The sequence below is a fragment of the Vitis vinifera genome, chromosome 16, assembly GCF_030704535.1.
Source record: "Vitis vinifera cultivar Pinot Noir 40024 chromosome 16, ASM3070453v1".
Taxonomy (NCBI): Eukaryota; Viridiplantae; Streptophyta; class Magnoliopsida; order Vitales; family Vitaceae; genus Vitis; species Vitis vinifera.
The window spans coordinates 16848277-16874550 of NC_081820.1; the positions used below are offsets into that span (position 1 = coordinate 16848277).

General features: G+C 30.3%; 1 protein-coding gene across 5 annotated transcripts; it reads left to right on the forward strand.

Annotated features, from left to right (window-relative positions):
- The first annotated feature begins 2346 nt into the window (after nucleotides 1–2346).
- On the forward strand, nucleotides 2347–9197 carry LOC100251837 (uncharacterized). Of its 5 annotated transcripts, none has more exons than XM_059733609.1 (15): nucleotides 2347–2492; nucleotides 2609–2668; nucleotides 3624–3744; nucleotides 6050–6142; nucleotides 6253–6767; nucleotides 6875–7015; nucleotides 7134–7205; nucleotides 7341–7466; nucleotides 7591–7647; nucleotides 7759–7860; nucleotides 7964–8041; nucleotides 8130–8199; nucleotides 8324–8394; nucleotides 8493–8585; nucleotides 8704–9197. In XM_059733609.1, the coding sequence occupies exons 5-15, from the start codon at nucleotides 6474–6476 to the stop codon at nucleotides 8755–8757; spliced, it is 1158 nt and encodes a 385-aa protein (XP_059589592.1). In that variant the 5' UTR covers nucleotides 2347–2492; nucleotides 2609–2668; nucleotides 3624–3744; nucleotides 6050–6142; nucleotides 6253–6473; the 3' UTR covers nucleotides 8758–9197. The 5 variants fall into 5 exon arrangements, with proteins under 5 accessions (XP_059589592.1, XP_010662413.1, XP_010662414.1 ...); XM_010664111.3 differs by lacking the exon at nucleotides 3624–3744 and adding an exon at nucleotides 5402–5460; XM_010664112.3 differs by lacking the exon at nucleotides 3624–3744 and adding an exon at nucleotides 5402–5460 and having other exon boundaries at nucleotides 6053–6142.
- Nucleotides 9198–26274: the final 17077 nt, after the last annotated feature.

Consider the following 26274-nt stretch of genomic DNA (forward strand, 5'->3'; position numbering starts at 1 on the left):
TTCCACAGTGACCAATCCTAAGAAGGCACGTGGCCTCCTAGAAGAGTGACAACCGGCCAGAATGAGCTGTAGGAAATGGTAAGAAAATGTGTCCAAAATGGGGGTCTACAAAAAGTTAGAAAAATATTATTTCTCTTATATTTTGACTTTGTAAGAATTCAATATTTAACAAAATTTTTAGCTCTTCAAAATTTATCACTTTGGTTTTAATTTCAATTTCAACTTGTCAAAACAAAAATAAAAGGATATATTTGATTCTAAAAAAAAAAGGGGGGGAAAATGTAAGGGAAAGAAAATAAAGAAGAAAATTAAAAGAAAAAAAAGTTAAAGAAAATAAAAAATAGAGTTAAAATTGATAAATTAATTTTATTTGTTACTTCAAATCAAATTATTTATTCTAATTCATCGATATAAAGATTAAATAATTTGAAAATGTATAAGTTTTTAACTAAATTTTATTATATTTGATTTTAATTTCAATTTCAGTTTGTCAAAACAAAAATAAAAGGTTATGTTTGGTTCTAAAAAAAATATTGGGGGAAAATACAAGAGAAAAAAAATAAAGAAAAAAAATATAAAAAAAACATGAAGAAAAATAAAAAATAGAATTAAAGTTGAGAAATTAATTTTATTTGCTACTTCAAATCAAATTATTTATTATAATTCTTGATTTTCTATGAAATTTTTCGTAAGATAATCGAATATAAGAGAATTATTTTCTTTAATATTTTTTTTTCTTTTTTTTTAGTACTTTCAAGAACAAAACACAACCAAAAGCTCTTCCATATGAGACCTTGACAAATGTTTAAATGTCTCAAATTTTGTAATCATTGAATGTTTATTAAATAAAATAAATTTCCAAGCATTTTCTTACACTCGAAAGCAAAAAAAACATCAAAATTTGAGAAAAATTAGCCATAATTAGAATTATTAGGAGTAGAAATCAAATCTGCAAGTTTAAAATGAAATTTAGAAGGGCATAGGCATAGCAAAGTCTAATCAATTACTTTTTCTTTTTGGAAAATTTGATTAAAAAAAGAAGAACATGAGGTAGTGTAACCCAATCATAGGTCATTGAACTCCCATCATGACTTTTGGGACATGCCCTAAAGTCTCCCTCTAAGAACTACCTAACACCTTCAGTCAATTAAAGACAATAAGAAATATCATTCATGGGTACCTCAACACACCTTTTGGTACAATCCTATTGATCTTAAATGTGTCATCATCTACTAGGCCTATTAAAAATAGCCACCCCTATATTAATATGTACTTAATTAGTGGAATAAGTAGTAGGTGTGACACAGCCAACCCAAAAAGAAGTCTTGGTAAAGTAGGGGGAAAGTACTCAAAAAGGAAAAAGTAGATGATTGGAAAGTGATGGCGTAGTTTCTCAGAGACAATGATCCTACTTTTTAAGTTTTCACTATGACTTTTCCCACACCACTGGATTTTTTTTACCATTCCATTTTTATTAAAAAATTGAGTAAAATAAAACAGGCCACAAAAGTCCTTTGAAAAAGATGATTCGTATGTCACTTCCAAAACATCACCAACCGTCACTGGATCCCACCCAAAGCACCTCCCCCTCTTAAATGGCAATCGCACTTTCCTTTTTCCCACCCCACCATTTTTTTTCCCCCTCTCGAGTCATTTTCCTTTTGTCTTCTCTTGTCTACGTCTTTGACCCGGTAAAAACGAACCCCGTTTCGGTCCACTTCCTACCCGCACGTGTTCCCCCTCCTACAGCCTTATACGAAGACAGCGACAAACTTTTCCAGATTCCCCCCCCGCACGTGACACCCTGCCCCAGCCCCCTCCCACGTCCGCAGATCATGCGGCTCAGCCTTCCTCCGGCCCCAATGTGGCCGGGTGGACAATCCCAACACTCACCGACGACCACCCAGCTGTCACTGAAAGCGACATCACCTTCAAACTCGACCACCCCTACATGGCGGGTCCCGCCCAAAACGTGGCCACGTCAGCCTCGAGTAATCACCAGGTGTCTTCACGCGCATGGCCCGCGACAGCCTCCCCGACACGTGTCCTCCCCTCCCCCGGTGGTCCCGGTAACCATCCCCATTTTCTAATTCAAAAAAACTAATAGTAAGAGAGCGAAACGTTATGGCGCATCCATTATGAACAAAAATGGTCTATTCTCTCTGCCATTCCACGCGCCTGAGACAATCGCGGGGTCCACGTGGCCAAAGGTTGGAGGGTGGAGTACACGCTCCACCGGAGAGAGTTTGGGGCCTTGAAAGTTTCCCGTGGTGTTTCCCGATTCAACAACCGAGTTTCCTTGTTGAGCACGTCATTGGGAGAACGAAACTCTATAAATACCCTAGCCCTGATGTAGCCTTCTCTTCTTCCATTTTCTGCAAGTTTTTCTGCATTTTGCTCTCTGCATTTCTCTCTCTCTCTCTCTCTCTCAAACTCTCGTTTCGTCTCTCTTTCTTCCATTTCTAGCGTTTTCTTCTACTCTTGGCTTAAAGGTAATGAATTTTTGGCTCCATTGTTGAGTTTCTTGTCTTCAATCGTTGTCTTTCGTCGTCTCCATTTGTTTTACTCATTTCCTTTGACGTTTGTGTACTATCGTTTGTTCTTGAAGATTTTGGATCGGATACCCGCATTTTCGAAGACTGTATCTTGATTTGGACTCGCGAATCAGGTGCGTGACTGTTTATGGTTTTCTCTTCTTTTTAGAGTATTCTAGGTGTGGAAGCTTTGTTATTGCCTTATTGGGGTCAATTAGGGTGGGTTCTGGTGTTAATATTGAATCACATGCGTGTCGGATTGTTTGATTACGTACGAATCTTTGACTCTCCTGTTGTTTGCCTTTTATATTATCATCTTAATTTTTTTTTCATTTTTCGACATGCATTATGGCATCAAATTGTAGGACATTCAGTGGTTTTTTCCCAATTGTGATTTTATGAAATTCTGAGTTATAGTTTTGTGTTTTGGTTATGTTTTTTGCCTTTGTAGAATCAAAATGACTAAGTTTGACGTTCGATTAAATGGGATTTAAATTTTCTTTTTGGGTATTTTTGAATTGTGGGTGTTGGTTCTATAATTGGTTATTTCAGTTTTTTCCGTTTTTTCCCTAACCGCAAGAGGACTGCTGTCTACATTCAGACTAATTTGTCCGCAGTAGAGCTGTGCTTGTGTAGGTTGATGTGATATGGTTTGTTTTCATCTTTGATTTTTCCAACTCTTAAATGTATTGTCGACCGCTGTACATTACAGAATGCATGGTAGGTCAAATGTCAATATGGGCCAAAAGCCAGAAAAAAAGAGAGAGCGACATATTCTTCGATGGTGAAAATTGACCCAGAATGGCTAATTCCACGCTTGCTTACGTTTTGATCCTAGGAGACATTAGTGACTATGGCCGGAAAAAATACCTAGATTTACTAATATTTTACACAGATTAATAAAGTAAATATATAGTATTTTTAGTTTTTGTTATTTCCAGTGGTCCATTGGATGATATTAATGGTTTATTGTGGGATAGCAACAGAAGTATGGTGATTTCTGAAACTTTCAATTTTTGCATCCATAATTGTTTATGAATAATTATTTGTCGGGTCCATATGTTTAATGATTCCCATGCTTCCATGTAGGCCCGGGATGTGTGGTAGCATATGGTGTGTGGGGCAGGAGTTCTTTTAATCATAATACAATAGCCCATTGCAAATTTTCCTCTGCTAAATATCAATTCTATGGGTCATCTTTTAATGCTGGGTACTGTTTCAATCACTTGTTCGCACTCGGAGACCCAAGCAAGTGCACATGTTCACTTACTTTTTCTATCTAATTGCAAAAATGCATGATAAAATCATTATTTGCATCTTCTTTTTTTGCTGCTAGGATTGTTTATTCTTTAAATTTTATGTCTGATGTGGGTGATAAAATAAAATGTGTTTAAATTATCTTTTTCATACAGGTAGATGAAATATTTTATGTTATAGCTTGTAGAAATTTGGTCTTTATGGTGGCTGAGTATGAGGAAAACCATAATTGCACTGATACAAGTGATTTTTTGGAATTCTGATGATGCGTGCTTCAGTTTAACATTCATGCTTCATTATAAAAAAACTAATAGATATTTAATATATTGGTCTTGTATCTGTGTGGGGTTTATTCCTAGGTCTGATAGATTGTTAGGGTTGGATGCCCCATGCACACAAAATAATTATACTAAGGCAATGGGATTTTCACCTTTGCTATTATCACTGTCATCAGCTTTGTTTTCCTTAAAGCATTTAACTTCTTGGACTAATAAGGATTTATTCTGTCAATAATATAACAAATTGGATCTATTAACTAAATGATGCAGGCAGTTGTTGGAGGTGGTGAAAATATCATCACCACCATGCTCAGACGAGTCCATAATGCTCATCTCAACTTGTTAGGAACATCTGTTTTAAATCTGGAAATAATATACTACATATAATGTAATAATGATTGTTAGTGGTACAGTTACTAAAGATAATTTAGGCCTCACATGATTTCTATTGAACATTATGTCATTTTGAAATGACACTAATCCTGAGTGTCTAAATCTTTAGGTTCTTATATGGAACACCCCATATGTTGTCTGGACTTTGTTGGATCATCAAGTTTCCCATATGTCGCCCTATTATTTGTTTATAAATTTATTTTTTTGCCTTGTATGTTAGATAAACTAGATGAATTTCTACCTTTTTCGTCAACAATGATACTCAACAAGTTCTTCTCCCCACCCCCCCTTTTTCCCTCCTTTTTCCCTTTTTACCTTCTTGTTATTTGGGTGGAGGTGAGGTTGGTGCTTGTGTGGATGTTTAGGTTTGTTTTGGTTTTGAGTTTTTGTTGACTGATACAGCAGACAAGTTCCAGGATATGGGATGTTGCTACTGTTACTACAATTTAGTGAAATATCACAATTAGAAGATGACCAATGACATGGTTGTTGGTGTTGTTGTTGTTGTTGTTTTTTTGTTTTTTTTTTCTTTTATCTTTTATCTTTTTTCTTTTTTTAAATATGTATTATCTTTGTAATCTATACCTAAATAGAAAACTTAGGCGGGTTGTGTTAGGTTTAGGTTTCTTGTAAAAGTATAAAAAAAAGTCAATGATTTGTGTGATCTTATACTGCATGCTTCTAACTATATACTAACCTGATGTATTGCGAACAAGACTAAACTATGAAAAGAAAAAAGGAAAAAAAAATCCTTGGGGAAAAAATTATCCGAGCACAAAGATTATAATTTGGGAAATGATGTGGAATCTCATTTTGATGTAGTCAAGCATCACAACCAATGATGACCAATAACAAGATTTCCCTTATTTGTTTTATTATCATAAGTAACTAGAGCACTTTTGTCTTTATCAATAATAAAATCTTCTGTCTACAAATTAGCTTGATTTGTCAAGGGGATGACTAAACAACAAGATGAAGAAAGCTAGGAAGCGCAAAAGGTGATGAAAAGTGGAACCATATGTTTTTCCTCCTTTAACTCCTATAGCAAAGCATTTTATCACTACATGCCTGTTTAGATATTGTGAGATGTTCATTGCTTGGAGGTTGCATTAGGATGGAAATCTGAAACACTGAGTATTTTTTATTAATGGCATATGTGGTGATCTGTAGCTTTCTTGAGTTGATAAGTTCTGCTTTTCCATGAACCTAAAATTTTTCTAGATATTGTGCTCCTGGGGCCTGGCTCAATTAGTAACAGTTTGGGGGAAGGGTTTTAGGAAGGTTCCAGGTGCAAATATGTGTAATAGCAGGAAAAGTAAAAGGTTATAAAGGTTCTATTTTTCAATTGCAATTTTTTGTTGTATCGAATTTACTTCAATGTTTTTTATTCATATTTATCTTTTAGGACTTCTTGTCACATGTTATTCATTTGTCAATACCAGTTCTCATTAAAGCCTTTCTTTTGCTGCTACATGACCTAAGTTTCAATGGATTGATGTATTCATTGTCTTTCTATTTTTTGTATCTTTAAATACTTTGATTTTGTACACATCACATTATTTATTTGTTTTGTGATCCTTGATGTAGAAGACCTGAAGAGCTCCTTTATCAGACACATTCTTTTGTCAGATAGTTTTTGGTTGCCTCATCCTTTATGCATAGAGCTAGGGAGATGTGCAGGTACAAGTAGAAGTGAACTCTTGCTCTATATGATGTTTTTTTTTTTTTTGTAATTAATTTTCATTGTATACTTAATTCACTCTTTTTTTTTTATATTTTATGATTATTAGTCTTCAGGAGCCTTCCGCTTGATGGACTGCTCACCAAACAGCAATGACAAGAAAAATTTGAAGAGGTGGTTTTTTATAGACAAGAGGGTTGGTTAAAGAGGATAACTAGGGAGTAGGGATTGATATTGCAGCTTGTTAATTTGCAATATTTGGGCTGTTCAGCTGTTAAATATCTCGAACTTCATTTCCTCTTTATATACTGCGTTACAAGTCTGGATCCTATGGATCTGAAGTCCAATCATTCTTCTCCTGTTCTTACTGATCCTCCACCTGTAAACAAGTCAAGATTTGGCATCCGTTCCAATTTGTTGCCATACTCTCCCCCAGGAGCAGCATTCTCTTCTACCCTGTTCCTAACCATTCCAAGGAAGAAGAATGGAGTACTGGATGATGTACGTTCCAGCAGTTGGCTGGATGCCATGAAATCCTCTTCTCCTACTCATAAGAAGATAACCAAGGATTTCAACACTGTGCTTGCATCAACTGACACTGATGTTACTTACCGCACCTGGCTGGTAAATTTTGCCCCCTTTGTGTTGTGTAACTTTGGAGGCTCATCTTTGATGGAACCCTAGATGGCTGACTGACTTAGTTCCTGCCCTCTTTTCTTGTGATTTTGCAGCTTAAGTATCCATCAGCACTTAAATCTTTTGAGCAAATCACGAACTATGCCAAGGGAAAAAGAATAGCATTGTTTCTGGACTATGATGGGACTCTCTCACCTATTGTAGACAACCCTGACCGAGCCTTCATGTCTGATTGTGTGAGAATCCTGTTTGCTTGAGTTCATCTATAATTGAGAATGTTAAGATTCTTTTTATTTTCTTTGGAAAAGATTTTCACTTTCTTTTTTGCACTGATATTCTTGTGCATGTTGGCAGATGCGTGCTACTGTGAGAAACGTGGCTAAGTTTTTCCCAACCGCAATAATTAGTGGAAGAAGTCGGGATAAGGTAATTGGCAGGCTTTTGAGTGTGTGCTATTATTTTAAAATCATTATGGCAATTTCCTCCCATTTATATCAGTTTTCCTTCTATAGATGGTTTTTCATCTTCACTGACTTGTTACGTAACCTACTATTCATTTAGGTGTATAATTTTGTGGGACTAACAGAGCTCTACTACGCTGGTAGTCATGGGATGGACATCATGGGCCCTGTCAGACACTCCATTTCTAATGACCATCCAAATTGTATTAGGTTAACTGACAAGCAGGTACCCTAGCCTAGAAACTCTTTCTCATGAAATATATATATATATATACTATCTCTTTCATATGTTATGTTATTTATTTGGTTTTACTTATTCACCCTTTTATATTATTTTCTTATGAATGTAGGGTAAGGAAGTTAATTTGTTCCAGCCTGCGAGTGAATTTTTACCCATGATCGATGAGGTATGCCAATGTCTCCTCCACAATGACATGTAATGTGATGCAACAAATCATTTGTTGTACCTTGTATTCCCTAATATAATTAGATTTTTTGGTTTATTTGTGTTTGAGCAGGTTTTTAGATCCCTTGTCAGGTGTACTAAAGAAATCAAAGGAGCAGAAGTAGAAAATAATAAGTTCTGTGTCTCTGTACATTACCGCAATGTGGATGAGAAGGTAGGGTTGTTGTGAGCACCTGAAGCTCATTAAATTATCTGGTTATTCAGTAGTATTGTTTGGCTGACAGACTCTCTTTTGTTCTCTTCAATTGGTTTGTCAGTATTGGAAGACAATAGCACAGTGTGTAGATGATATTCTGAAAGACTACCCTCGTCTGCGATTAACTCATGGCCGGAAGGTAATCTTTGGAATGATGTTGTAGATTTTTCAATATATTATCTTCAGCTTGTCCTTTTCTTTTCTGAACCCCACTTATTAATGATTAGGTTTTAGAGGTCCGACCTGTGATTGACTGGGATAAGGGAAAAGCTGTTGAGTTTTTACTTGAGTCACTTGGTGAGTAGATTTTTGGCTTCTTTATGTGAACTTCAACACCAGACTTTTTTTTTTTTTTTGTCTTTTCCTTGTAAAACTTCACTTCCTTTTTCATGAAATATAATGGTGAAAAAAATCATTGTAGGGCTGAATAATTCTGATGATGTACTGCCAATTTATGTTGGAGATGACCGGACAGACGAAGATGCCTTCAAGGTAATTGGCAATGAACAGAAAATTTGGGTGTTATGATGACTAACCACCATGTTGGAAATTTCAAACATCTAATGGTTCAAATTAATTATTGGAAACAGTTTTTGAGAGATGGAAAACGTGGTTATGGCATTTTAGTGTCTTCTGTGCCCAAGGAAAGCAATGCATTTTACTCACTCAGGGACCCATTAGAGGTATAGCTTATTCTCCAATAAGACCATATTTCATTTTGGAAATTCACACTGCCTCAATTGTAAGAGACATCACAAAAATAGTTCAATTACATAGTGTACTGTTGTGTTATTTATGTAGGTCATGGAATTTCTCAAGTTACTGGTGATGTGGAAGAAGTCAAGTGCACTATAAATATATATAACATAGAGATGAGAACCATACACTCTCTCTCTCTCTTTCTCTCTCTCTCTCTCTCTCTCTCTCTCTATATATATATATATATATATGTATACACACACATGTATACCGTAAAATAGAGTTTATGTTTTTGTAAGTTGTGATGAAATTAAGCCAATAGTTTCTGGAGCAGAGTTGCGGAAGGAGCTCTTAGTCGCTGGTATTGTTTGTGTTGCTCAAGCTTCCTGCCTTTGTAAATCCTTTCCTTTAACCCCTTCTGCTACTGAGGCTTAAAGCTATGATTCCTGAGTTGTATTAATCATATGTTCCTTCTTTGCTTCACTCTGCCTTTGTCAGTTTTGGTCCCTATTATCTCCCCATGGGAGGTGTTTATAGAAATATATGTTGTAATTTGTTCATTCTATTTAAATAGAAATTTATATGTTTATAAGCTCCTTCACGCTCCCTTGCTTTTTTGTTATCTTTTTATTTTTGGTTGATCACATCTTTCTGTGTTCCACGATAAGAATGATGATCATCATTTCCTACATGAAATGTTCTTTTCCTTTGGATCTATAGGGGATGCTATTTTCAACTACTATATCAAGTCATTAGGAGTAGGAGTTCAGCTGCTGGATCTTAAATTAAGTTGAAGTAAATGATTTGAATGGTTCAAGTGAGACATCTAGTTCTGAATTCAACAAAAATTTACAATGTTTCCCTTGAAAACTGCATCAACAAAAGTCTGCAATTTCACCGGATGGGTGATGATGAGAGTCCCCATGTGTGTGACTTCTCCTGGGTCACCACAACTTATTTAAGTTTTCTCCAACTCAAATAAGATGCTAGCATGATATTGCATCCTTAAGTGGGCAATACATATAAAAATTAACAATCATCACATGTTTAGTTGAAACCATTGTAAAAATGCACTTTAGGAAGTGACTCAAAATCATTCATAGGTGAAAAGAAAATTGAGTTCAAAGTAATAAAATACATATTTTTAGACGAAAAAAAAAACATGTTCCTTCAATAAAAAAAAATGTATGGTATCTTAAAACATAATTCTTCAAATAGATAATCATTACCTATAATTATAAATGAGGGACTGTTAAGTTAATGATTTTTTTTGAGTACGTAGGTATATTTTTTTTAGCACTCAATTATAGTCAATCATTCATTCAATCAAATATTTTAAAGAATACAAATCATTAAGTGATTTGTTGTTTCTTATGATTTAAAGAGTTATTATCACATGAAAGTGACCATATCTTAGGAAATGATCACCCTTATATTATAAGCACCTTAGGTTAGTGAAATTTATCTTAAGAATATAGGGTCAAACTCTAATCTTGGTTAACATTTTGCTTATAAATTTTATTTTATTTTATAAAATTTTATTTATAAAAATAGAATGTCATATTAATTTGGACATTTTCTTTCACAACTGTGAAACTAATAAATGTAAGTAACTATGGAAGCTTGGAATCATTCTAACTGCCTAGGCAAGAACTACATCTTCAATAGTTTGGACAATATGCTATATATGTGTATAGTCTAATGAATATTGCTAAGGAACTATAGGAATCTTTGGGAAAAAAAGTAAAAGATAAGAGGATGATGGTTGAAGAATTTTGTAATTGATGGATTTCTAGAGTTTAAAATGATAAGACTCCAAGGAAGTTATGAGTCTAAAAACTACAAATCATTTTACATGAGAAATATGTAGAAAAGATGGTGTTGAAGGAGTCTTTCTAAGTTGTATCTATAATTGAAAAATTACCACTCTCTTGGAAAGATTTTAAAAATAATTTAAAGTATAAGCATAAGAAGATGAGACTTGGCTACTTGATTGTGAGATTAAGGATTGAAGAAGACAATTGAGTTTCTAAGAAGTTGGGAAAACTTCCTATAGAGTTCAAGGTAAACTTGGTGGAGCAACAAACCAATAAAAAAGGAAGTATTTTGGAGAAGGTCTTAACTAGAGGAATTTGATTAATAGAAAGTGCTATGTGTGCAACAAACAAGGCCATGAAGTTAAAGATTGTTGATTTAAAAGACATGACAAGAAAAATCAAATACATATGAACAAAGAAGTGAAGCTAAAGATTTGATTCTTTTTATTATGGTGTTTGAAGCCAATATGGTGGACAACCCCTAACAATTGTAGATAGACACATGAGCTACTCATTATCTATATTTAGATAAAAAGATGTTCTCTTCTTATGTACAAGTAAATTAAAGGAAGCTATACATGGGTAATTCAACTACTTCCAAAGTCAAAGGCATAGGAAAATTAGTTTTGAAGATGATGTGGGGAAAGAAACTCACTCTCATTAATGATGTGTTGCATGCGTCAAATATCCTTAGGAATATAATGTTTGGCTTATTATTAAGTAAGAATGAGTTCAAAATAATTTTTGAATTTAATAAGTTTGTATTTATTAAGAATAGGGTGCATGTGGGCAAAAGGTATCTTGCAAATGGGCTTTTCAAGATGAATGTAATGATCATGCTACAAGATTTTAGTACTAATGTGCTTATTTGCTTGAATATTCTAATTTGTGACATGACAGATTAGAACCAATGATGAAAATATCGATATTTATTAATATATTGGTATTTCGATTTTACGAATGTATTGGAGATATATTGGTAGATATTTTGACACAACATATCGATAAACTTAAAATTGATCAAAACTTATAAAAGTATAAGAAAAACTTTTAAAAATGAAATTAGAAGTATAATAGATATTTTAAAATTGTTTTGTTCAAAAAATTGATATATGTATAATATAATTTATCATATTTGATAATAATATTGTATGCAACAATAATGTTATAATATTTTATTATAATATGTCTAATTTAAATATATATTTAATATTATAATCCATTTAATTCAATAGTATTAAATCATATAAAATAAATGATTATATATGTATAATTTTTAATTTTTAATTAATATATTAATAATATTAAAAACACTATGAAGAAAATTATCATGGTAATTTTTATATTTTTGGTAATCAATTAAATGAAAAATTTTCATTTAATTATAAAATATTTATAATTAATTTGTTCTTCAAAATATTCTTTTAATATTATGTTTATATGATGAGTTTTAGTTTATATTTATTTGGTGCAATAAATATAACAAGGGGTAACCTTACTCCAGTGGTTGGCTTAGTTGCATGGTGAACTTTTTGGCTTGACATTCATCCTAATCATATGTGCAAGACATTTGTAAAAGTTAGGTTAGTTTGTGTAAACCAGAGGGAAAAAATATTTCATTACTTTTATTGATAATTGCGCATGCGCACCCACATTTTTGCTAGCTTTCAATGTGTTTAAACACTACAAGTATAAGATTGAAAATCACCTTAGCAAGAAAGTAAAGATAATAAGTATGGATAAAGGTTGAGAATACAAAACACTTTTTCATAATAAGTTCTATTAAGAACATGATATTATTCATCAAACTACTATTCCTTATTCACTTTAATCATATATATGGTGTTAATGACATAAGACCAAACATTAAAGAAAATGATGAATGTTGTGTTGATAAATTATGGTTTAACCAAGAATTTGTAAAGGAAGTAATTCTTTTGGCATACTAGATTCTTAACAAAATATCATACAAGAAAAAATATGTAACTTCTTACAAATTATGGAGATGATGAAGACCTTACTATAAATATTTGAAAGTATTGGAATGTTTAGCTAAAGTAGTCATTCCTAACCCTAAAAAAAGTAAGATAGGGCTTAGAAATATAGTCTATGTTATTATTCGTTATTCCAAGAATAATATTGTAAATCGCTCCTTTGTATTTAAATTTGATGGTAATGATATTCATGAAAATACAAATATTGAATCAAGAAATGCCTCATTTGTTTAAGAATGCCTTTCTTTGTAAAAGTACACCAGAGAAAAGTTATAGAAAGGAGCATATGATATGGTTTGACTTTAGGCTTGTGCAAAAATTATAAAACTTAAATTTATTTGAATTAAGATCATGCCTTTGCTTCCCAAATGAAACAAATAACAAGAAAACAAACAACTATATTCATAGTAGTTTGGTCAATCCCATAAAGACTACCATTAAGTACCTAATGATGTAAAATTTATGATGTGAAACCCTAATTAACTTGGAATTCAATTAAATTTAAAAAAATGAATTTTTTATGAAAAAGTAAATTAATTATAATGGTTGAAAGATTACTTAATATGAAATTATCTAGATTTTAGGTTCACTCCTAAGTTTGAAACTTACAAAGAATAGGATCTAGATATCACACTCTTTTACATTCATTTCACAATTCAATTAAGCCATCAATTACTCCTCAATACTAACCTTAAGGTTTCACATACGAATATATAATTGAATCAGATCTCATTGAATAAACTCTTTTAAAAGGAAGCATTCGTTGAATCCAATAGACATTAAACATTTCTTATATGTCAAGGTAGATTTATCAAAGATTTATTTTTATCTTGATAATGTTGAGATTATATGAATTTTAAAATATGCATTTATTCATACAATATTATGAATGCATTTTTGTAAATTTCTCCCTTAAGAGATCCTCCTCATCTAAACAATAAAGCACTTAGTTGCTCATGATTAATTCAACACACACCATTACTTCAAAAGAAAGAAATGGAACACAAATTGAAAAAGAAAGAACGTGTATTGTCTTCAATGATCATCTTCTTTTCCAAAAACCATTCAAAGGAAAGTATATATACCTAGTTCTTAACCCTAAAACATTAATAAAATATCTAAAAACCTAAATCGGACTATAGAACCAAATAGAACAAGTCTCGAAGTAGAACAAGCAAATTTGTTGCTGGCATTGAAAATTTTGATATATCCTTTCCAATAAAGGATTGAATTTGAGAAAAAAAAACTCTTTAACTTTTTGTATCTTTGAGTTTGGTATCAAGATGTATATACATGTATTGTGATTATCTAAATTTGGGTCATATATCTAATTTATGCTAGAATAAAGTGTAATATATTTCGTCCTATATATAATTTTGGTGGTTGTATCAAAACTGTATCAAAATTGATGCCCTATATTATAATTGTATCTTCTTCTATCGAATTAGAAACTGATAAAGGCCCATTCTTTCTGCTAGAACTTAGATGTTGAACCCTTTGTCAATTTAGGTATTGAAATTTAGATAGTAGGACCTAATGTATTAATTTACTTTAGCTTAGTTTTATTGAAATGATTCCAATAAAGGCTGTCTTTTTTTTTTTTTTTGATAGCTCTATGAATTTCTTGGCCTTAAGTTGAAATGAGTGTGCATGTATCAAACGTGCAATGAAATGCATCTGACATTTCAATCTACAAATAAAAAAATTAACTAAGCTTTTATCATCACTGATTTTGTTATCTTTTGTAACCTCAAAATTCTTAAATATGCAAGTATCATATGATAAAACATTAGATGTCTTCCTGATTTAGAATCCTATCTTGCCTCTATTTGTAAAAGATAACTTCTAGTTAGAGAAGATATGTTTATTAAGGGTATATTGTTACAAATCATTTTGATATTTATCATCTACCATAGAAATCTTCATCGATTAAAATTCAATGTTGAGTCCATATGAGTTTCATCTTCTACGAATTGAACTTCTGTACTCCAAATCAACTTCTGTATTTCTAAATTATACAATTTGTAACCTTAGGTTATATCACTATAGCCAAAAGAACAAAAATAAAAATTTGGTTTTTATTACCAAACTTCTTTCTATGCTTATCTACTATATGGGAATACATAATAAACCGAAAAAACCCACAAGAAAAAAAATATCTAGATTATGTCTATAGGCTTCCTTTGATGCTCTTTCACAAATTAATTTAACAACTTTCAACATACTTCTTGTAATCTCCACAATTTTCCTATTATGTGTCTTTCAACAAAATTGATTACCATGAAATTTTACTAAGGTGCATAACTAGCCGTCAACTACGATTGAACGCCTTGACTTTTGCAATAACCATTAATACAGACCATAATTTGCTAAAAGAAAAAATTTCTAATTCATTCCACTTATTAAAGAAATTGATAACATATCTACATTTATAATAAACTAACTACACTTAACATGAACTCTAATTCACAATTAAATTCAGACTTTTAGATCTAAATGTTTTGTCTCTTCCCATTGCTCCCTCTTTAATGTTGCTATGCTTTCTGCCTAGTTCTCAACTTGTTTAAGGTTGTTTTGCTTCTTCCCGGGTCTCAACTTCTATAAGGTTGCTTTGCTTCTTTTCGGTTCTCAGCTTCTTCAACACTTCTATGGTTCTTCGCGATTTTTAACTTCTTAACCTTAAATGTTGCCCTATATGTTATGGTATTCTTATTCTCTTTCCCTCCTCTCTCTACTTCATATGATTTTTATTTATTTATTTATTTTTTTGTTCCTTTTAGTTGAGCAATTTATGAAGAGATTAAGGGTTTATGTGAAGGGGTTGCAGGGACAATGAAGAGAGTTTATGATCCACTTGTTGGGGGTTGATTTGGGTTGTGCTGCGGGGTTGAGTTTATCCTACAGATCTCTCTTAGAGGAGACTCTTTCACATAGAGTGATTCACTATCATAAGTGCAATCAATAAATAAATTAATTTATTTGTTAGTTTTTAGTGGTATGAGTCAATGAAATAAGGGGTCTAGCCAAGATTTGAATTAATCATTATGCTTCTTTAATGGCAACTTTTATGGGGTTTATTTTTTCTAGAACATGCTGTGATGAGAGGGAAATTAAACTATGAAATATGTTGACATAACTTGAATTTAGATAATATTATTGCAAACCACTGTGGAACAACTAGTTGAAAATTTCTCCAATACAATGTTTTGAGCATATACATCTTTTTGTGAAATTAGTTGTCTCTTAAGTTTAGTAAGTATTTTAAAAAAATTAAGAAATAAAAGTAGAATGTTAGATTTTTACTAGTTCTGCTAAAATATTTTGGCTCAAAGTCATAGAAGGTTCAAGGAATTTGGATTGCCCATTAGGAAAATCTAGGTATATTAGTTGACATTTAAATGATCATTACTTAAAAACGAGAAAAATTTTTTAACACACTTAGTGGATTTCCATTTTTTGAGACTAATATATGTGGTACTTTTACTTAAAATAGATTCAATTTGTTGAACTCTTACTAAGAATCCATTTAACAGTGATTTTAGGAAATATTTTTATCTTAAAAAATATTTTTTTAAAAAAGTATTTAGTAAATTTTAGAAAATATTTTTAAAAATATGAAAAATCATTTATAATATTAAAAAATCATTTATATTATTTTTTGAAGAAACACTTGATAAAATGATTCTCCTAAAAATACTTTTTAGAGAAAACACTTTCCCTAATAACACTATCAAACGCACTCTTAGTCAATATCGGGTCTAACATAAATGCACATTAGAATACATTATTGAATGAAAAATACAATGCTTGGTTTTCTTCTTCCTGCATTCTAAATCATGGAATGTTCAAGACAAATATCTTAGAAATATATGCCTTAAAGAAGTTCTATTTTCTTCTTTTAGTTGAACTGCTTGCTATTCTTGATACTGATTGTTAGTATTCCACAATCCAAAAGAACTTGATTTTTCAAGATATCTATTATATGGCTTGGTTCCTCATCCTCAGTATTGTTCTTGTTTAGGGTCCATGTCTTTTTTTTCTGGTTGTAATGTCTCTCTCAAGCATACATATTACAAAAATTTGTTGGAGAAAAATTGATTCTAAGAAAAATTATGTTTATTTAATGTTTCTTCCTGGCCATTCATCTCAAATTCAGCACCTCTAAGAAAGCATTGTAGTTAAAAAAAATATAGATCCATAAAAAAGGAATTATAGCATAGAAGATCAAATATTCCTTTCTATTGTTTTTATCTTTAATTAATTTTTTTTGGTCATGATCCCCCACCACAACTTATTTTAAACCATTTATTATGCAGTAATGTACAAATTGTTTCTGTAGTTACCACCTAGTTTAACCTAACATCATATTGAAGAAATTCTACATTCATAATATAGTCTTAGGTGGTGTCTGTTTTTTGGCTAAATAGAAAAAACTAAATTATTTGACTTTTTCTATTCAGTTAAAAATAATTTATTAACATCATCCAATATAATTAAAGTGAACTTGTTATCAATAGATTAATTTAGTTATGTTGGATAATATCAATAGGTTACTTTTAACTAAATAGAAAAAATCAAATATTTTGGTTTTTTCTATTCAACCAAAAAACAAACAACATCTTAGCTTTCCCATTCTTAAGAACCACATCATCAAATGTTAGTTCTCTTGATGATTTGCCAAGATAAGAGCAAAATCATGCTAGTTCTCTCTATGATTAATGAAGATAAGAGCAAAATCATGGTTGAGGATTTTGGCGAGCAGTCAAGCATATATAGTAAAATCATTAGTGAATCATTAACTCATATGATAGAGGATAAAGGCTCTTTTGTGCGATGCACATTAAGGACTTCAAGGAATGTACAATACATGAATTATATTTTGAATATTGTTAGTGTTTTATCTCATTATTTTGAATAGATAATCAAGATGTATATTTGGTAATTATTTTTTAGATTTAATGATTTTTGGTTAATATTGGTTTCATATATAATTGTGATATTGCTATTTGGGAAGTAGTGGACTCATGTTAATAAAAATTGGTTGATACATTTTAATTGATATTAGTATGTTAGTATGTACACAAACATACTATTTGAACATTTGGTTATGTTTACAATAAAACTAATTTATTGAAAAATTCATGCTTTTGTCTCTTAAAAAGACAATTTCATATTAATTCATTTTATATTGAAGTTATCTTTTTAAAAGATAATTTTAATTAAAATTTATAATATGAAATTTGATTTTCATTACATAATTTATTTATTTTTACTCAATTTATACTAAAGGTATTACTTAAAAAAAAAAAAAAAAAAAAAACTCCTTCGTCAAAATATTAAATTATCTAGAAGATGGCTTTTTTTATTTTTTATTTTACTACACTTGTATTTTCAGGTAACAACTTTTATTATAGATTAATTTTTCATGCACCAATTTTATGTTAAAGTTGTTTCTTGAGCAAATAAATTAACATTTGAATTATTATTTACATTAAAGTTGTATAATTCACATGACAACTTGTGGAAAATGTATTTCTTTTTTGTTGGATTTTAAATTTATTTAGAAGTTATTTCTTCAAAATAAATAAATCATTTGTAATTTTTAATAATTTCTTATAAACTAGCTTTTATACTGAAAGTAAATATTTTAGTTTTAAAAGCACAATTCTAACATTTTACATTGAAGTTATGTTTTGGAGACACGATTTTAGTATTTTACATTGAAGTCATATTTTTAGATATGATTTTAATATTTTACATTAAAATCGTGTCTCGAAGACAAAATTTTAATATTTTAGTATTTCATACCAAAGTTATGTCTTAAAGACACAATCTGAAGTTGTATCTTGAAGATACAATTTTAGTACTTTATTATGAGATCATGTTTTGAAGATACGATTATAATATTTTATAGTAAAATTGTTTCCTAAGGTATGATTTCATTAAAATACACTAAAATCATATCTTCAAGACACGACATTCATATGGCTTGTTAGCATTGGCTGTCATAGATTTGGAAATATTTTTAAAAATATCATTTTTAAAATTTATTGCATTTTTAAAAAAAATGGGCCCCATGGTATTCGTTCTTGTATATTTATCCGTGGCCCAAATCTAAACATTTATAAAGTGACTGGCAAAGACCCCAACCATATCAAACACCAACAACTTCCAACCCAATTGGTGAAAATCACCATCATTTTTTTCATAAATTTATATAATTTAATTTGCATTCACTGCTCCATCAATTACACATGTGATCAATTCAAGTTATATGTTTGGCTCCATAATTCAAAACCTGGCCCAAATATTTCGGGCCAAAGCCCATTCTCAGCCCACCCAATGAAAATTTAGGCCTGATCCAAATCAAGCGTGCAGCCAAAGCCCAACACCTGGCCTCACTGTCTCATCATTTATGTTGTGCAAAAAGAAGAAAAACAATATGTTTTTATTAAATAACCTTAGTACTTCAAATAAAAATTAGATATTCATATAACTTAATACTTAATACTTAATACTTATTGTTTAGTGACTTAAGACAACTTCAAATTAAATTAGATTTAAATTGTTTGCGTAAAACTTATTATATTATTTTACTTTAAGTATTAAGGTTAAATTAAGTAATGATGTCATGAAAGTGAGAAGAAAGAGATTTAACTTAAAGTAATTTTAAATCTTTAAGTATTAAATTCTAAGTTTTATCGAATACAACCTAAGTTGGTTTGAAGTTTAGTAATGTTTAATAACAATCAATATTATCTAATATGTTTGGTAAAATTTAATACTTATTATTTAATAACTTAAATTAACTTTAAGTTAAATTATATTTAACTTATTAACTTAAAACTTATTATTTAATTTTACTTTAAGTATTAAGGTTGTTTGATAAAATTAACTTAGGACTTATTCTAAATCATTAAATTAATATATATTCTCATAAATTATAATTAGGGCAAAGGAGGTCCTGGAATAGCAAAGAAGGTTATAGAGATAATTAACAAATGACAGTAAAAAGGTAAAATGTAGATGTAAACTTAAGAATAAGTTAATTGTTTTAACTTATTACTTAAAGTTATTTTTTTCCTTTAAATCATATTATTAAGTTATTTTATCACATATACTTAATTTATTTAATAATTTTAATTAAGTTATTAAATTAGTTTAAATTATTAATTTAATTTACCAAAGCTTAGTTTCCAATATGCGTAGACATAGCGTTGGCCTCTTGGAATTAAATTCCAAATTTACCCCAAAAAGTGACTTGATTAAGTTTTATCATATTTATAAATATTAGCAAGTTATTATTACTATTTTTTTGAATTGATGTATTAATCATATCATACAATTGAAAAAATTGAAAGAATAAAAGGGGTAAAAAAACGTGTAAAAATATAATCATATCATATAGCGCTGGTTACGAACATGTTTGATGAAATTTGAATTCAGATGCATGCCGTGTCAACTTAGATTGGAGTGAAAAATGTCCAACTCAAGTTTTCAATTTGGTTGATTGTCAGTTGGGGTGGCTGAACTAAACTGACTTTGTAATTGAAGTAGATTCAAAGATGATATAGTGATACTACAGACTTAAAATTAAACAACAATATTCTATGAAGATCTTGGACTGTGATAAAGGAACCGTTCTCAGATGATGTAATACTATCAAGGAAATAAGCATTGTTGAAGGCATCATCTCACATGATCTGCAGGGCACTAGGGCACGAGGGCACATGATCTCTGAAGAAGGTCGGTCTCAGTTCAGAAAGTAGTGATCTTCTGGAACGCAAATTTCAAGCTTTGTTATCATAAAGAATTTCAGATTAGGAAGGGGGGACATGGCATCTCATGTTGAAGAAGGTCGGTTTCATTTTCTAAGGCCTACCCCACATGAGTTTTGGTGCCCTAAAAGGTAAAACTCCATCTTTGTAACTTACTTTACAGGATTTCATGTTGTTAACTAACTTTCAATCCTTCTAACCCCCACCAAATCTTTTTGATTAAGAGGAGATAATATTTTTAAGTAGGTGCCCACATGGGATTTGGTGGCTTCTAAGAATAAAACCCCACTTTGTGCCTTAGTCTATCTGACTTTCAAGTCTTCAAACCGTTGGTCAAGGCTCACCCATTGTCTAAAGCCCAAAAACTTGAAGGTCAAGCACACATGCCATGTTCTTAATCCTTGTGCTCATACCAACTAAGATCTAAGTGGGTTTGTCTTTGATTTTATAATGGTACCATACTCTAGAGATAGATTTGATCTATGATAAGATTTCATTAAAAAAAATATATTAGAATAATAGAGCCAACAATATTTGTTCATAACGCTATGGGCTGACATAGATGAAAGATGGGCCTGTTGAAGAAGCTATAAAATAATATTCACTCTGATGAATAAAATTTGGGGTCATCTATGTTTGGTATGCCCGGGAATTTCACTGGTAAAACCTTGTAGCCATGGTCGCAAATGAAACTACAACAAACAAGTATCACTTTTGTTTCCATAACACAAGAGCTTTACCTTTGTTTCGCTGAGTGAGAAAATTTCTCCATGGGTGGACTTGTTTAGAATTTCTTCATGGGAGGAATTACTTTCTAAATTTCAAAGGAATAGACATTTTAGGGATAAGATTTATGAATTCTTGAACTCAATATTTTTTTTCCCTTTTTATAAGGATAGTGTATAGGTAGTTTAAAACTCTCAAGAACTTTTTTCCTTTGTATTTTTATTTTATTTTTATTTAATATTTGAGTGATAAGCTCACCTAAATATCCAACTCATTTCCAAAATTCTCACTTGCATAAGATGAGTTGGAATAGTCGGACCAATAATACCCAAATTTATCCTTTTTTTTTTTCCTCCTTATGTTCATACAAGCAAATGTATTGTGAAACTATATAAACTTATGTTTGTTCCCCTTTAAGGATATATAGCAACTCAATCCCTAAATTTATAAGTGAATTATAATAATAGTATCTCGTTGTACTTTAGGCTTATTTAATTACAATTTAAATATAAACGCTTAATTCCTCAAAATTGTATGTGATACAACATTATAAATACATTCACAATTGTATCAATCAATTTAGAAGATATAAATTTATGTATTTGTGAAAGATACATAGTAACTTAATCCTTAAATTTGAGTAAATAATAACAATCATGTCTTATTATAACTTATATTTATTTAGTTACAATTTAAATATATACACTTAACCTTTCAAAATTGTATACTATAAAACATTATAAATATATTTATAATTATATCAACTACAAAAACAATATAACAAGTCAAATGTAAACACATAATTCTAATATAATCTAAATAGTTTTCCTTTTGAGTTCATGTTATATTCAAATTAATAGTTTTTCTAATATGTCTCATAAGGATAAATTATTTCCTAATCATTGAAAACATAATAAGAAAATCGAAAAATTAATGAATAAATCTATACAATGAAACAAATACTTCAATTAAAAAAATCATAAATTTGAAATATAGACCACATAAAACTAGTGAATAATCAATGAAACCTAACCAAGAAAATTTGTAACATTTTTTAGCAACCAAGTATAATTAGAAACTCTAATTTATCCAATGACCAAATTTTAACTAATTACATAATTATTAAATTATGTAATAAAATATGGTATTTTATGATATTTGAAAATATGTTAAATTTCTTCTTTTTTTTGGTCAAATTATTAATTTCGAAATATTATTATCTTCATTATATGAAATAAGAAGAAATATAATAATTAATTTTATATATGTTTTTAACATGTAAAAATACAGATTTATCACTTGATAGTATTAAGATATTAATCAAAATAAATAACTCCACATTTGACAATATTCATATACCCCAATAAAAAAGCAAACAACTTAATACGTGATGATTTTAAAATCAAACAATTTAATACATGATGATATTAAACTAAGTGAAATTCAAATCTATTTAGATTTCAAATAAAAAGAAAAAACGGGGGAAAACGAAAAAACAAATGCCGTCCAAGTCTAAAGTAACATTTATACATGCTTGTTATAGTCAATGCATGAATTAGCCTAAAAAATAAAATAAATAATAATTGTAATTGTTGGCAGAGAAAAGGAAATTGAAGAATGATTCACAACTTTCTTTTTTATCATTAGAGTTGATATTTGTACCTATCATATACTATATTTCTAATTGTTATATATGCTCGATTACAATTCGTTATTTCATAAGAAAATATGAATCAAATCCATCTCTTCCTCTGTGAATATAGTTTGCTACATTGGCAAATGAAACAAATAAATTTGCTTTTATATTATACTTTGCTTCATGATATCAAAGTAAAAATATTGTTTTACAACAGCTTATATTCAAGGGTAGTAAATAAGGCACGCCCAATTAAGAAGTCATTTAAGTTAAAGATGTTTGAGAACAAGAATTTCAAGCAACACTTGAATGAATTTAATAAGATCATGGATCAATTAAATTTAGTTGACATTAAATTTGATGATGAGGTTCAAGCCCTATTAATCCTTAGTCAATTGCTTGAGAGTTGGAAAGGCATCATCTTTATCCAAGAAATAGAAATTGGTGGTTTTAGAGGTAGTGGACATGATTATGACTGAGGAGATCAATGTTAGGAACTTCATATTACTCATTTCTCGGGCTTTAAATCATTTAAGGTACATGTTACTATCCTTAGGATTTTTTGGATCTAACTCAATGGAAAAACATGGCATCAAAACTAATAATGCAATATATTTAGAGAATATACTTACAATCCAGATGTTCCTAAATTGATTCCAAGATGATAAAGTAGTCAAGGAAGATTCTGAAATCATAGAAAACACTATAAGGTTCATATACCTTATGCTCTTCCACTTGATCACCCTCATATGAATCTAAACACAAGAAAAGTGTGGGCTTTTCTCTCTAGAGGTGGCTAAGGTTTATTTTTGGAGGCTTTCTACAAGATGATAAACAAAAATTTGAACCTCAAACCCTTAAGGGGTTTATATAGGGTTCCCTGTGGGCTTAAGTGACTCAAGCCCAAAAATAATCTTAAGCCACCTAATCCAACCTATTTAGGTCATAATTAATTAATTGTCTCTATTAAGCTCTAATTAATTAATTAGTTTGGTCCAAAAAGACAATTGATAAGATCTAGTGCAACTTTACATTTTACCAAAATGCCTTTATAAACACTGTTGAACCAAAAACCCAAACTTGTCAAAACAAACATGCCACCATGTTCTAAGAGCTCACGTAAAGACCATTAGGACCCATAGGAAAATATTAGCTCCTTTAAAATTCAATTTTGAAGTTGATTCAACCTTCCACTAAAAAGAATCAACTGCATTCCATTATCCTAGCTATGAAATTACGATGAGGCAAAGCTTGGTTCATGCCTTACTATCTACTACATGCAAACTCCCCATGAACTTAAGTTTGTAATATAATAAGGTAGTGTTATTAACCTATCAAGATTACCTTTCCAATCTTTGAGTTACAGATCTACTTATTATATGATCAATTGACATACTTAAATTCTAAGGAGCATATTTCAAAATTCCATTGAAAGAGTTGTTATAGTTATAGTATTCTTGATCACATGTCCTTTGAATCACTTAAAAGAGACATATTATCTTATTCCTATTAGATATCATGGTGCATCCACTAAAAATATCTGTTGTCACTAACCTCTATCCATAGTGACCCAATTTATATGGATATATGACCACGTTAAGATCTCACTTATAGGTGAATGTCTCTTATTGATTTTAGCTTAGACTAAGTATCCTATCAAAGTTGAGAGTCTATGTAATAAAGTAGCTTGTTGAATCATGAAAACTAATAGTCTTACATTATGATTCACCATAAGTTTTGTCCAATGTATAATCATACACACTAGTGTACTTACCATGGGAAATTCATCTTAACGGCCAAGACAAGTCATCCCTCCAATTAGGAGGTGCTTCACTACAATTTTTACTAGATCACCCAAATTGAGGAATGATAGGTTAAAATTTAAAAGTCCTAGGAATTCTTAAAATTATAATAGTAAGAAAGATATTGAATGCTAGAATTGTGGAAAGATGGGACATTATTAGAATGAGTACAATGTTGCCAAGAAGGTTAAGGATATTGATAATAAGACCAATGCAAATGTTGTGTTAAAAGAATCAGATAATGCTCTTATTTACTCTTTGGAGAACAAAACAGAATCATAGTTGTTGGATTCAAGGGCATCGTTTCATGCTACCTTACGTAGAGAATGATGTCTCAAGTAATTTAGGGAAAGTGTATCTAAGTGATGACCAAACATGCGATGATACTGACAAAGGTGAAGTGCAAATCAAACTAAATGGGTTTGTATGGAATCTGGATGATGTAAGGCACATTCCAAACTTGAGGAAGAATCTTATTTTTACTGGGCAATTGGTGAAAAATGGCTATGCAACAACTTTAATAGGTGACACATGGAAAATCTCAAGGGGAACGATGATTGTTGCCCATGGCAAGAGAATGGTACCCTTTACATGACAATAGATAGTTGTGGGTTCCAAACATTTTAAGAGAAAATGTGAGGGGGAAAAAAGAAAAAGAAAAACGAAATCAAAGAATAAATAAAGAAAAGTAAAAACTAAATTTAAAGATAATCATTGAAATTATTTTTAATATTATTTGAAACTCATTTTACTTATTTTTAATTATATTTGATTTTTCTAATTTTTTATGGTAAACCCAAAAATGAGAATCAATTTTTTTAGGTTAATTTTCTTCCTGAAATATGGAATTAAAAAAAAATAGATTTAAAGATTGTGTGTAGCTAGTTATATTAAACTTGTTTATTTTATTAATAATAGTTATTGAAAGTGTTTAGCTAAGTTGACAATTGCGGATAAAAATTCATAACTCCTAACTTGGTTTTCCGAATCCTTCCTCAAACTACTTGCCTAATGAAGATCAAAATATAGAAATTAATTAGAGACCAAGGTAATTGATATTGTAGATGGATAAAATTGAATCAACCAAGTTTTTCATATTGTTATTTTTGTTGAACTATTTTCTTTAAAGTAGTTGAGAAAGCAAGGACAATATATGTGTCATATTTCAAGATTAATCTAGATTTAGATAAGATCGATCCATTTTTAGCTAAATCTTTTCTTAACCATTTGATTAAAGGTTCTCTTTCTTTTTAAACAAAAATGCTTCCAATTTAGGTTAGTGGGACATTAGTAGCCCATTTTTACTCCCCTTGAGCTCTTTCACTCTCTCTCTTCAATCAAAATTGGGATTGTTTGGTTGTTAAGAAAATCCTCCTAATTTACATTAATTTCAAAATTATTTGTCAATTGGATTTACTTATAAATTTGATGATTCCTTATCATTCATTCATTTCATTTCATTTCTTGAGCAAATTCAAGAAGTCGAGATCAAACTTAGTGTGGACTCCAAATGCACTCCAAAAGAAGGTGTTAAGCTAAAAGTAGAAATGTGCTAATCAAATGGTCCAAAAAGGATTGGTAAACTTAAGTTAGATAGAACCTTATATTAATTTTTGTTTTCATAGTAGATGTTTTTGATCGTTTATAGGCCTATAATTTTTTTTATCTCTTTAAAAATTTTCCATGTTAAAATCTAATGTTATTGTCTTCCTCTCTCATTCTGCTCTTTTATTTATTTATAATTATTGATATTATTTGTTACTTAAGAATATACGTTGGATAAATGAAAAATAAGTTGAAATAGGTGTGATTATTTTTAAAAAATCTTGAATAAATTTTTATTCAATTTAATTGATATCTAGTAATTGAAAATGTATTAAGAAAATAATTATTCTTGAGAATTTACGTTTGGGAGTCTTA